Genomic DNA, 13,798 nt, shown 5'->3' with positions numbered 1-13,798 from the left:
CCACACCTACCCTCCCCCACCCCCTCCCCTCCCCTCGCCCCACTCCCTCCCCCGCTCCCCCACTCCCCTCTGTCCCTCTCTCCGGCCCCTGCCTAGCGCCTGAGGTCCGGTTCTGAGGCCGGGACGGACCGGAGCCGAGGTCCCCCGCGTATGGCGCGGCTGATGGACGGCCGCTGCGGGCGGGCGGCGCATGCGCGGTCAGTGCGGGCGGCGCATGCGCGGTCAGTGCGGGCGGCGCATGCGCGGTCAGTGCGGGCGGCGCGAGGCGGCCCGCGGGGAGCAGGCAAGGGCGGCTTGGCGGCCGTTAGCGAGCGGGAAACTTCGGGCGGCCCGCCCGCGCTCCGTCCGCGACACCGTGAAACCTGAGAGGGGGAAGTAGAGAGAGACAGAGAGGGAAGAGGAGAGAGGGAAGAGGAGAAGGAGAGAGAGGGAAGAGGAGAAGGAGAGAGAGAGAGGGAAGAAAGAGAGAGAGAGAGAGAAATTTTTTGAGCTTCAGGCCCCGAGTCCCCCCTGCGCGAGGGTGAGGAGGAGGGGGGGGGGGTTGCTAAACACAATATAAAACTCAAATAAATTGTTAATTAATTCCCTAACACATAATTCAAATATTTACCTTACTTCCCTAACACACTGAAAGTGTGGGGGAATCAACCGAGTGAACCTTCTCTGAACCGTCTCGAGAGCAAGTATATCTTTTCTTAAATATGGAAACCAAAACTGCATGCAGTATTCCAGGTGTGGCCTCACCAATACCCTGTATAACTGCAGCAAGACTTCCCTGTTTTTATACTCCATCCCCCTTGCAATAAAAGCCAAGATTCCATACATCTTATATTAATAGTCTCAAGCCCATCACACATCATAATTTTGACAAAACATACATTTTTATTCTTACACTTGGGATATTTTTCCATGGCCAGTCTATACATGTAAATAACGTACTTGACTAAGTGACTACAGAGCTTCAGGAAAATAATTCTTAATATGCACCAATATATGTCCCATTCTCTCTCTCCCCGCCACCCCCCCCCCCCCCCACCACCCCACTCCCCCAGATACTTAAAGCAGTTTTTCTTGTACATTCAGTGCTGTTTCTAGGCTTATTTCCCATATTGGTGCCAATACACAATGGGACTGATTGCAGGAGATACATAGTGGAGTGTGGGGCGCGGAATTGAGCCTTGCATTAAAAAAAACTTGAACCAGTACTTGTGTGGTAAACCACTGTAGTTCACTGTGTTCACTTGTTGTTGTTGTTGTTGTTGTCGTTCACTCTTGTTTAACTGTTATGCCTGACTATGCCTCAGCTGACTCCGCCCTCGGCTACCGAGTATAAGGACGGCCGCATGGCAGCTCCAGGCATTCGGTCATCCACTAGAGGCATAGTCCTGATCTGTCTGAAGTGCAATTCAGTAGTTAATAAAAGCCTGTCGTTCTGAACTCTGCTCAGCCTCTCATTATAATTGATAGCGCATCAATTTTATTAACTACTGGAAAAAAAAAAAAATAATAATAATAACGATGCTGCAGATACTTAAGATCAAGTGCCTGGAACTCGACCCGCAAGAACCGGACTCGACTGCTAAGTTCTCGCACTGGCTGAACTGTTTTGAGTCCTTTCTGGCTGCATCCGGCGAGACCGTCGCCGCCGATGCCGACAAGCTCAGGGTGCTGAATTCTAAAGTAAACCACCGAGCTTTTGCCCTTATCCGGGATGCTACGAGCTACCAGGGGGCTATCGACATTTTGAAGGAGCAATACGCACGCCCGGTCAACTATGTTTACGCAAGACATCTCCTGGGGTCCCGCAAACAACAGCCCGGGGAACCCACAGAAGCATACATACGGGCGCTGAAGGAACTCGGCTGAGCCTGCGAATGCAAGCAAGTATCAGCCACGGAACATACGGAGGAGCTCATCCGTGACGCCCTCGTTGCGGGCCTCAGGTCCACTCACACACGGCAGCGACTGCTGGAAAGTAGCAAGCTCGACCTGAAGAAGGCGATTTCACTCACCCTTTCGTTGGACGTAGCCCACCGGAACATGGAGGCCTACTCCCCGGACCGCGCGGCCGCCTCATGGATGCCGCAGCCGCCGCCATCTTGGGACGCGGCGCCGCCACGGGCCCCGGCCTCAACTGCTGCAGCGATGTCCCGCCCGAGCCAGAAATGTTATTTCTGTGGCCAAACCAAACACCCCAGGGCGCGCTGCCCGGCGAAAAACGCGGTCTGCTCTGCCTGCGGTAAGAAGGGACACTACGCTGGCGTCTGCAGAAGTCAGAAGACCCCTACCTCCAGCAGCGCCGCGTGCGATTCGTGGGAGCGGCCATCTTGCCTTCCTCCAGCCTCGTGGGGATCGGGATCGTCATGGGCGCCGCCATTTTGTCCTTCTTCTCCGACGCCGCCATTTTGCCAACGGGCCCCCGACTCACCCACCGCCGCCTCACCGGGGTTCTACAGCGACGCTCCCGACTCCACAGCGGCCTCCATTACGCTGGATCAATCCAGACCCCATCAGCTAGCCAGGTCCACGATGGACATCCAGGTAAATGGCCACGCCACAACTTGCCTTTTTGATTCCGGGAGCACGGAGAGCTTCATACACCCTGATACGGTACGGCATTATTCCCTCTCGGTCCGGCCAACGCGCCATCGGATCTCCATGGCCTCAAAATCTCACTCAGCAGACGTCGGCGGCTACTGCGTAGTGACCCTCTCGGTGAAGGGCTCCGTTTATAAAAATGTAAAGCTATTCGTCCTGCCACATCTCTGCGCTGCCGTTCTGCTGGGGTTGGACTTTCATTGTCACTTTAAGAGCGTCACCTTGACATACGGTGGACCTCTTCCCCCGCTCACTGTCTGCAACCAGCAGTTTTTAAATTGCCCGCCGCGCCCCACCTGTAGTCTCTCCACCCTCAAAATCACACCCCCCCCCCCCTGTTCGCCAACCTCACCCGCGACTGCAAGCCTATCGCCACAAAGAGCAGGCGATACAGCACCGGGGACAGATCCTTCATAAGATCTGAGGTGACGCGGCTCCTGAAAGAGGGGATTATTGAGGATAGTACCAGCCCCTGGCGAGCTCAGGTGGTAGTCGTTAAGACTGGCAACAAGCAGCGCCTGGTCATTGACTACAGCCAGACTATCAACAAGTACACCCAGTTGGACGCATACCCTCTCCCCCGCATAGCCGACATGGTTAATAAGATAGCGCAATATCGCGTTTTCCCGACCATTGACCTCAAGGCAGCATACCACCAAATCCCTATCCGCCCTGAGGACCGCCAGTACACAGCTTTCGAGGCAAACGGCCGTCTTTTTCACTTCCTCAGGGTTCCTTTCGGCGTCACCAACGGTGTCTCCGTCTTCCAGAGGGAGATGGACCGGATGGTCGACGAGAATGCGTTACAGGCCACGTTTCCCTACCTGGACACCGTGACCATCTGCGGCCATGACCTGCAGGACCATGACGCCAATCTTGATAAGTTCCTTCGCACGGCCCAACTCCTAAACCTCACGTACAACAAGGAAAAGTGCATATTCCGCACAGCCCGCCTCGCTATCCTTGGTTGCGTGGTGGAACACGGAGTCATCGGCCCTGACCCTGACCGGATGCGCCCATTGATGGAACTTCCCCTGCCCCACTGTCTCAAGGCCCTCAAAAGGTGCCTGGGCTTCTTTTCCTATTACGCCCAGTGGGTCCCTCATTATGCGGACAAAGCCCGTCCACTTATCAAGTCCACTTCCTTCCCCCTGACGGCGGAGGCCCGCTCAGCCTTTCACCGTATAAAAGATGACATTGCCAAGGCCACCATGCACTCGGTAGACGAGTCCATCCCCTTCCAGGTGGAGAGCGATGCATCCGACTTTGCCCTGGCCGCTACCCTTAACCAGGCGGGAAGACCCGTGGCCTTCTTTTCACGAACCCCCCAGGGCTCCGAACTCAGACACTCCTCTGTGGAAAAGGAGGCCCAGGCCATTGTGGAGGCGGTGCGCCACTGGCGGCACTACCTGGCTGGAAAACGATTTACCCTGCTTACTGACCAACGTTCAGTCGCTTTCATGTTCAACAACAAGCAGAGGGGCAAAATCAAAAATGACAAGATTTTGAGGTGGAGAATTGAACTTTCCACCTACAATTACGACATCTTGTACCGGCCCGGGAAACTCAACGAACCCTCAGATGCTCTATCGCGAGGCACATGTGCCACCGCGCAGATCGATAGACTACGGGGCCTCCACAACGACCTCTGCCACCCGGGGGTCACCAGGTTCTTCCATTTCATTAAAGGCCGCAACCTGCCTCACTCCATCGAGGAGGTCAGGACCATGACCAGGAGCTGCCCAGTCTGTGCAGAGTGCAAGCCGCGCTTCTATACGCCTGACAGAGCAAACCTGATCAAGGCCACCCGCCCTTTTGAGCGCCTGAGTGTCGACTTTAAAGGGCCCCTCCCCTCCTCTGACCGTAATGTGTACTTCCTCAACATAGTTGATGAGTACTCCCGTTTCCCTTTCGCCATCCCCTGCCCGGACACGACCACCGCTACGGTCATTAAATGCCTGCACAACCTCTTTGCTCTGTTCGGTTTTCCCAGCTATATTCATAGCGACCGGGGCTCGTCCTTCATGAGCGACGAACTCCGTCAGTACCTGCTCATGAGAGGCATTGCCTCAAGCCGGACCACCAGCTACAACCCCCGGGGGAACGGACAGGTTGAAAGAGAAAACGCGACGGTTTGGAAGGCGGCCCTCCTAGCCTTAAAATCTAGGGGCCTTCCGACCTCCCGTTGGCAGGATGTCCTACCTGATGCGCTCCACTCCATCCGGTCACTGCTGTGTACGGCCACCAACGCCACCCCCCATGAGCGAATGTTCGTTTTTCCCCGGAGGTCCACATCCGGTACCTCACTACCACACTGGCTGACGTCCCCAGGGCCCGTCCTGCTGAGGAAGCATGTAAGGTCCCACAAAACGGCTCCCCTGGTAGAGAAGGTTCACCTCCTCCATGCCAACCCCCAGTACGCCTATGTGGCATACTCGGACGGGCGGGAGGATACAGTCTCCATTAGAGATCTGGCACCCTCGGGGTCCACTGACCCGTCACCATTGCCCTCCACCATGACCCCCTTCGACACGGCCCAAAATTCAGTAGACCAAATTCTCACCCCTATCCATTCCACCCCAGTAGACGGCATGCCGCGACCCCAGGACCAGCCGGAGTCCACTCGCCCACCCAACACCAAAGGGGACGATACACCGGTGCCCGACCCCGCTCAAGACGCGTCGTTGGAAGCTGTAACATTGCAACCGTCGCCACGAAGATCTCGACGGCAAACGAGGCCGCCCGACAGACTCGCCTACTCGAACTTTTGATACACTTCACCCCGCCGGACTTAATTTTAAACGAGGGGTGAATGTGGTAAACCACTGTAGTTCACTGTGTTCACTTGTTGTTGTTGTTGTTGTTGTCGTTCACTCTTGTTTAACTGTTATGTCTGACTATGCCTCAGCTGACTCCGCCCTCGGCTACCGAGTATAAGGACGGCCGCATGACAGCTCCAGGCATTCGGTCATCCACTAGAGGCATAGTCCTGATCTGTCTGAAGTGCAATTCAGTAGTTAATAAAAGCCTGTCGTTCTGAACTCTGCTCAGCCTCTCATTAGAATTGATAGCGCATCAACTTGTTAATGCTGTGCCAGTATATCTCTTGTACGACACTCTTAATTTATTCTCTCAAATTCCTCTTACCACCACCAGCACGAATAACCAGCTGTACTGCTGGTATTTTTCACAGCTCAAATAGGCATGGTATGAAAATTTCAGATGCCCACTATTGGACTTTACTGAAATCCCAGAGACCAGATGCTGATTATCAGTAAGATTTGGACAGATCTTACTGCTGCAAGCGGTAGCCAAGTGGTCACATTAGTTTTGACTAAATGTGGTGATTGTCTAAAGTTTTATCTCATTACAGGACAATTGTACTTTTTTCCGTAGATTTTAAAATATTCTGATTTATGCACACCATTGGCGTATTTACTTGGGGATCCCTACAAATTAATCGCTGAAGCAAATGTGGATGATTTTAGCAGGCTTGGAGTAGCCTTCATGGAGAACAGACTACAAATGGATGGCGGAATGGTGCCTCAAAAAATAGTTTGTGAGTGTCTTTTTTGCTTTCACCTGGCTTAGCTTCGGCTTTCAGTGTTTTAGTTGCATTAAATACATTTATTTGAAGTTCTTGGAGTAAGAATTCCTCTGGTCATCATTCGTAGTGACATCGTAAACACCTTTGTGAAGACTTCCTATGTTTAGTGTTTCTAACAAATTTGCAAGCATGTTCTTTTAGGAATTTGTCACAACCACCTTTGCATTGTCACTACACATGGCAACCAGAGGACTTCTTGCCTCTATCCAAATTACAGATTTTAAATCAAGTCTGTAAAATGAATGTACCACTACATGTTTAATACATTTTTGTAATGTGTTGTCACTAAACGTATTTTTAGAATAAATCAGTAACTACTATGATCAACATCTTCTGGGCTATTTTCAAGTTAGTTTTGTTAAATGTGGATGCTTATGACACCACAGGACTAACTTTGTAGGAGCTCCTGAGCTTCTGCTTTTGATGGAGTGACATTAAGTAAATGTTCAAGTGCTACTTTACCCCCAGTTTTATCCCAGTGCTTTCCTCCTTTCCTGAAGGTGGTGAATGATCCTGGGATATGGTTTCACAGACACTAGCAACTTTCTATTACTTCGCCCAGGTGGATGTTGTCCATATGTGAGCATCAGCAGTGAGTGTCTATTGGGAGACAACATGGCCAAGTCTGACTACTTCACCACCCACACAAATATGTGCACACACACTCATACTTTCCCCCCTAATGAATAGGCGCTGTGGCCAGTTTCCCCACTGTCACTGTGGCTGAGATCGGCTCACCTGAATATAGACAATAGTTCTTTTTTCTTTGAACTTCTGATGGTGTTGCGGTGTTATTTTTGAAGGGTACAAATTCATTTCATACTGTACACGGAACAGGTAATGAGTAGTATGTAGTAACGGTCACTTGGGAAAGGTATAGAGCCTAGAATAGCATTGTGTCAGTTATGTCACTATAAAATTGTGTGTAAGTGATGTGATTTTGATTTTGACACAATGGTCATTGTGTGTGATTGGCAAGCTCATTTGTTTACAAACATTAGTAACCGCCACTCTTGCCTCCAAACAGTTTGTTTTCTGTAAGACTGATCGTTACTAAGTTTACACACAACGCTTTTAAATTTTGGTTTAAATATGTACCGACAAAAATAAATCATAGCTGTGGAATTAGGTAACATGAAGGCTTTGTTTTTAGATTTTAGCACTTGTGTTAGTTTTAGTGTTTTGCTTTAAAGAGGCGGTGCTGATGTTGGATACTACTTGGGTCGCAAATTTGATCTCCTATTCTGTGCAATTCCAAACTCTTGTGGGTGGAGGCATCTCCCAGCAGGAGGTGAGAAAATTAGATGGGGAACCAATGCATGGTTACTGTTGTGTCCCTCCTGTTCGCCATGCTGTACTTGCATGAACCACTAGGGAGCAGATCTGAGGCAGGCACCACAGGAGCTTAGTTACACTTTGGATGTAAAAGAAACAAGGCAATTCTTGCAGAGTGAGCAAATTTACACATCAGGGCCAGCAGAGCCCACTCAAAAATATTACTTCCACCGTGTGACTTTTCAAATGCGTTGCCTATTTCATATCACAAAGTAAATTACTCTTCTAAATGTCAAGTGAATCACAATATTTACAAAACAAAGAGTGGTCAGGGATGCGATGGTGGCCACTCAGTACTTTTGAGCCCTGTGTTAATACCGAGGTAAATGAAGCGTACCTAATGGAGAAAACTGAAGGCACCGCCAACCTTTAACATTTATTTTAAATTGTGGGGTAGTTCCTGACACCTCAGGAATTACTAGATCATGAACCGGTCTGATACACCAGCGATTCATGGTCCTTATTTCCTGGGATGTTACATTATGCACTGTACTTGCCAAATAATTTGCACTGAGCTCACGATTGGCTCAAGCATCTGGCAATGACGGCCAGTCCCCCAGCATGTGTCTGTGCCACTGGAACCGACCCCAGGGGTGGAGGTTTCACAGCCATTGCCATGACTACATAAAGGGTAAGAGAACTCGGACTCTTGAGAGAGATTCGCCAAGCCCAGTGAACACTGGAATTACACCTGATGCTCTTCTTATGCTGGTTCCTAAGAGTTGGCGAGCAAAGCAGATATTGGCAGAAATCTGGAAGTGGGTTAGCTGTCCATTTGGGGGCAGATATGGAGAGATCCAGGCAGGACCTACAAATTTGTAAGACAACATTTGAGAATGCTTTTCTTTATTTAGAAGGTAATTACGTCAACCAGATTTAAATCTCTTAATTTCTATTTAATCTTTGGCACTACTACTGGAAAATGCTTGGGAGGATCCCTGTCTAGTTTATTTGTTACTAGTTACGGTTTACATTTAGGAATACATAACACTGTACCCGCTCACTTTTACTGATTTCAAGTATTAATGTATTTCTTTCAGCTCTACAGCTCAGTGAATCAGTTCAAATGAAATTGCTGGAACCAAGTGCTGTCTTTGAAAAAGAGAAGGAGATAGGGGGTTTCCAGGGCCTGGATATTGCAGTAGGGACCTGTCCTAAAGATACTTTAATAAAACCAGTGACTGAGCCAAATGTGGGGTCATGTGGTGATAGCTATAGTACAGTTGGTTCTGCTGAGAAACCTCGACAACCAGAAATGGATGAAATCATGGGGGTTCACAGTAAAGAGTCTCGGGCAGCCCAAGAAGAGTGGGAACTTGAGTACCATGGCCATTGCCTTCACCTTGCCAGTTGCTCTGAGTGTTTGGAGTTGGAAAACAGCACCATTGAATCAGTCAAATATGCCTCGGCAGAAAACCTACTCGATCTCCCTGATGACTATTGTGGAAGCTCTGATGAAACAGTGGTTGAAGAGGACAATTTAATGGCAAACGCAAGGCAAAGTAACAAGAATGGGAAGCCTCCCAACGTGTTGATATATGTTGGATCCGATTACAGTCAGTACTTGATAAAGTTTCAGCAGATAAAATCTGTTCTGATGGATTGCCTTGACAATGACAGCTATACGATCTATCCTCTTCTAGAAGAACAGGTTCTGAAGGTCCCTTGGGTTGACAACTCTTTGTTGCTGGTTGTGGCCTGTGACGAGCCAGTGTCTGAACAAATTCACATACGGTTCATGACTTACCTAGCCAAAGGTGGGAAGATCTTGGGACTCTGCACATCATTTTCTTTTGGGGAGATCAAAGTATCTCACAAAAATGACTTGAAGGAAAAGATTCACAGGGTCTGCTTCACTAAATCTGACAGCACGGACGTAACCTTGCACGCTTTTACCAGCGGCAAAACATTCTTAAGAGAGGCTAATAGCACAGAGGAAGCCACGGAAGGTCTTGAGCTGTGGGGGAGCTTGGCTAATCCCGAAAAGGACATGGTAATCGTACGTTTACCCTATGGAGAAAATGGAGGAGAAGCTGTTCTCTGCCAGGTACAATGATTAAAATTGGGATTTTATATGTAAGAAATGACCTTCCCTTTCTTAGTTAGATTAACTTTATTTATATTCCCTCTCTTTCCTTGTTCCTGCCCTGGATGGAGACTTAGCATGAGAGTGATAGCCCATCCTTTAAAAAAAAAAATAAACCCCTGTAATCTTCACCTTTTTCTGCCAAGTTTGTCAACCTTCCCTCGTAACTTATTCTACAACACCTTATAGCTCAAAAAAATTCTGTCTGACTTCAGTTACTCCTAACATCCTGATTTTCAAAACTTGGCCCCCTCAATTGTCTGGGTTCTTTTTGTCAGTTCTCTTCACTTAGTTCATCTCAAAGTCATCTCCGAATCAGAAAAAGGAGGCAATGAGTAGAAGAGTTGGAGAGTGGATTACTCCTGGGTCGCTTTAGTGCTATCTACAAGTGGCTAGTCATAGGGGGACTGGGAGACGGTTGCTTGCTCGCTCAGCTGCAGATAATGTGTCGCCTAAGGAGACCAGAATGGAGTAAAGTTAGAGGTGGTGTGGGAAAGAGTGAACAAAACCATGTATGTTATGAATAATACTAGGGAGTGATTTCAGAATTTTTATTCACTGAATGACTAATTTTTTGGTTGTGTGTATATGTAGGTTCACCTTGAAATTCCTCCCGATTCAAAGAAGACCCATGTGCAGCAGGATTTCAGAATGCTTAAACTGAGCAATGCACTGCGATATGAAGTACTGACAGAAATTCTGACATATTTAAAGCTTAGCTGTGAACTTACTGAAATCCCACCTCTAACACCAGCGTACCTGTTGACCAAGGGAGAGGTAAGGATTTCATTTCACTGGGACAAGTTGGGCTTGATTTTTTTTTCGTGGGGTGGGGGGGGGGGATTTTCTGCAAACAGTTGTATCAAGATATTTTAATTTGGACTTGTGATTAAAAGAAAGAAACAGAAAGACTTGCATTTCTATCGCGCCTTTCACGACCACCGGACTTCCCAAAGCACTTTACAGCCAGTGACGTACTTTTTGAAGTGTGAACTGTTGTAATGTAGGAAACGTGGCAGCCATTTTGCGCACAGTAAGCTCCCACAAACAGCAGCGTGATATAATGACCAGTTTTTTTTAGTGATGTTGATTGAGGAATAAACATTGGCCAGGACACTGGGGAGAACTCCCCTGCTCTTCTTCAAAATAGTGCCATGGGGTCTTTTACGTCCACCTGAGAGGGCAGATGGGGCCTCGGTTTAACATCTCATCTGAAAGACGGCACCTCCGACAGTGAAGCACTCCCTCAGCACTGCACTGGAGTGTCAGCCTAGATTTTTGTGCTCAAGTCTCTGGAGTGGGACTATGAACTCAGAACCTTCTGACTCAGGCGAGGGTGCTACCCACTGAGCCACAGCTGACATTGGTTTAGGTTTGTGGGGGAACCAGTTGTTTCAGGTATCTTCTGGTAGGAGTGACTGAATATCTGCTCCAGTAGAGAGAGCTTAGTGCTGGAATACTACAGTAGCCAATTGACCAGAGACAGGTTATTTCTCAGCTTGGACCAGGGTGAAAAGCTCAGCTCACTTGCTTACGAACGCATATTCTTTCCCAGCACTAGCATTGTTCCCCAGACCCAGTCCCTTGAGTCAACCACACGCCAAGATAGTGGCCCAGAAATTCGGGTCGGGGGCTTCCCGCGGGTGCAAGCCCCCGACCTGCACTTACCTAGCGCGCCGGCCGTTGAGCTGTGGGCCTGCGTGGTATTCCGATCCTGGGCCTCCTCCAACTGCCGGCGTGCAGTGCTTGCGTATCCCTGGGATAGTTAGTTCGATGCGTCCCGTGGGATCACGTGGGCCATGGAGAGCCAATGGTAGCAGGGAATGCTTCATTCATAAATTTGACAGGAAGACCTGTCAAACCTATAAATACTATAAGCCCCAAAACATCACTAAATCTTCAAATAATTTTTTTTTAATCACATTTTTAAAATAAACTATAAATTACATGAAATAACTATTTTAAACAATAATTTAAATTTTTGAGAAAATTAATTACATTTTCTAATGGGGCTAAAAATAAACTTACCTTTCTTTAAAGTATTTAAAAATAATAAACCTGTGGGAAAAATGTTTTAATTTTAATTAATTCACCACTTACCTTGTTAAAAGCAGGCCTTGTGCCTTTTAAAAGTGTAACTGCTGGAGACTTACCCTCCCGGAGAACCCGGCAAAAAAAACGTAAGTTCGATGCGCACGCCCTGCCTCTCCAGCGCACGCGTTCCACCTGCCAACCCCTTCTTTCAAGGGAACGGAAGTTCCGGTTTCCCGCGCATGTGCAGTCCATGCACGAAACCGGCACTTTCGTTAGGCCTACGCGCGAGTACCCAGTGTGTACTCGCGCGTGGGAACCCGAATTTCTGGGCCAGTATTTTGTAAACCAAGCACAATTTCAAAAGTTTAAAAGAATCCCTCATACTCTAATCAATCTTACTAAGTAGGAAATATATTGGAATATTAATTTTGTTTTGTGCATCTGCAAATAGCCTTTCATTTTACAACTTCCAGATAATTTTCTATTTCAAGCAAAAGAACAACTTTTAATTAACAGGAGTAGATGGCATCCCCCTCTTGTTTTTCCTTTTTTCTCTCTGTTGTGACCTTGTTGTGCCACACTTTTCTGTGTCTGACAGTATGGGGGAGGTATACAAGAGTGACCCGGTAATGACTCTCCCTTTAATATCCCCCCTGTCCTCTTCCTAAAGGAGCACAGGTGACATACTCGGCCTTTGGTGCTCCAACAGACAGTGTCACCTCCCTGCTGCAGGAATGCTGCTTTGAGGAAATGGTTTGATTGCATCATTAAATCCTTTCAGCATTATTGTTTGTCCTGTATGACATCAGTACCTTTTAGGTTGAGTTGAATTTGTTACTAAAGGTCACCACCTAGTGGTAAAATATAGTAATAACATCATTTGCTGAACAATTATATATTAAAATTTGAATTATCCAAAAGTTTAAATTAAACAATGTAAATAATGCAGCAAATTTAGTAGTTAAAGATGGAATTATCAGATTATTTGAAATAAGCAGCTTTGAATTAAGGGAGCAGACTGACTGAGATAGCAGATGGAACTGCTTTCTGCATTATTAATAAGATAGAATAGAATCATAAATGGCAGAAAAATTGGCCATTTTTGCCAGGATTTTTTCTCCACCATGAAGCACCTAGTTTAATCGCACACTCCTGCTCGCTCCTCGTACCCTTTAACATTCCTCTGTTCAGACTACTATCTAATTCCCTTTCTGAAGAATGTATGAACTCTGCTTCAACAACTGTTTGTGGCAAAGATTTTTTTTTTTAACCACGCCCTGCAAATAATTTTTTTTTAATCCCACTACAATTTTTCTTCTTAAATTACGTTAAATTTATGCCCTCTTGTTACTGACTCTTCGACCAGTGGTAGCCACTATTTTTACCTTATACAACCCTTCGTGCCAGCTGTGGCAGGTCAGTGGGTAGCACACTCGCCTCCGAGTCAGAACTGTTGTGAGTTCAAGTCCCACTCCAGAGATTTGAGCATAAAAATCTAGGCTGACACTCCAGTGCAGTGAAGAGGGAGCGCTGCACTGTCGGTTCCGAGGCACTGCCTAAGAGAAGGAGCACTGTCGGAGGCGCTGTCTTTCGGATGAGACGTTCAACCTGCTCTCTCAGGCGGACGTAAAAGATCCCATGGCGCTATTTCAAAGAAGAACAGGAGAGTTATTCCCGGTGTCCTGGCCAATATTTATCCCTCAATCAACATAACAAAAACAGATTATCAGGTCATTAACACATTGCTGTTTGTGGGAGCTTGCTGAGCGCAAATATGGCTGCCGCATTTCCTACATTACAACAGTGACTACACTTCAAAAGTACTTCATTGGCTGTAAAGTGCTTTGGGACGTCTGGTGGTTGTGAAAGGCGCTATATAAATGCAAGTCTTTCTTTTTCATAATCTTGAGTAGCTTTTTCTGGCCACCCTTAACCTCAAAATAAATTGATTGCTTTGAATACGATTACTTAACTTAATCTGTAGTAAAGTAGCCTCCATCAGGTTACGTGCTGATAACATGTTCATGTAAATGATTGCATGAGTACCAGAGGCAGGTGTGGGGGATAGAGATGTTTTATTTTACGGTAGTTCCATTTTCTCCCACTTTTCTTGCACTACATACACAAATATCTTTGTC

General features: G+C 47.5%; 1 protein-coding gene across 1 annotated transcript in view; it reads left to right on the top strand.

The window, feature by feature from the left end:
• Positions 1–13,798, top strand: part of hlcs (holocarboxylase synthetase (biotin-(proprionyl-CoA-carboxylase (ATP-hydrolysing)) ligase)) — a 136,688-nt gene that overhangs the window by 25,666 nt on the left and 97,224 nt on the right. The window contains exons 3-5 of the mRNA XM_086007145.1: positions 5,995–6,157; positions 8,581–9,587; positions 10,221–10,403. Of these exons, the coding sequence (XP_085863271.1) occupies positions 5,995–6,157; positions 8,581–9,587; positions 10,221–10,403 (1,353 nt within the window). The remainder of the gene's footprint in view (positions 1–5,994; positions 6,158–8,580; positions 9,588–10,220; positions 10,404–13,798) is intronic.

Source organism: Somniosus microcephalus, chromosome 14 (genome assembly GCF_052327205.1).
Source record: "Somniosus microcephalus isolate GS21.2 chromosome 14, FLI_Smic_1.0, whole genome shotgun sequence".
NCBI classification, from domain to species: domain Eukaryota; kingdom Metazoa; phylum Chordata; class Chondrichthyes; order Squaliformes; family Somniosidae; genus Somniosus; species Somniosus microcephalus.
This window is presented reverse-complemented; position numbering and strand designations above follow the sequence as displayed.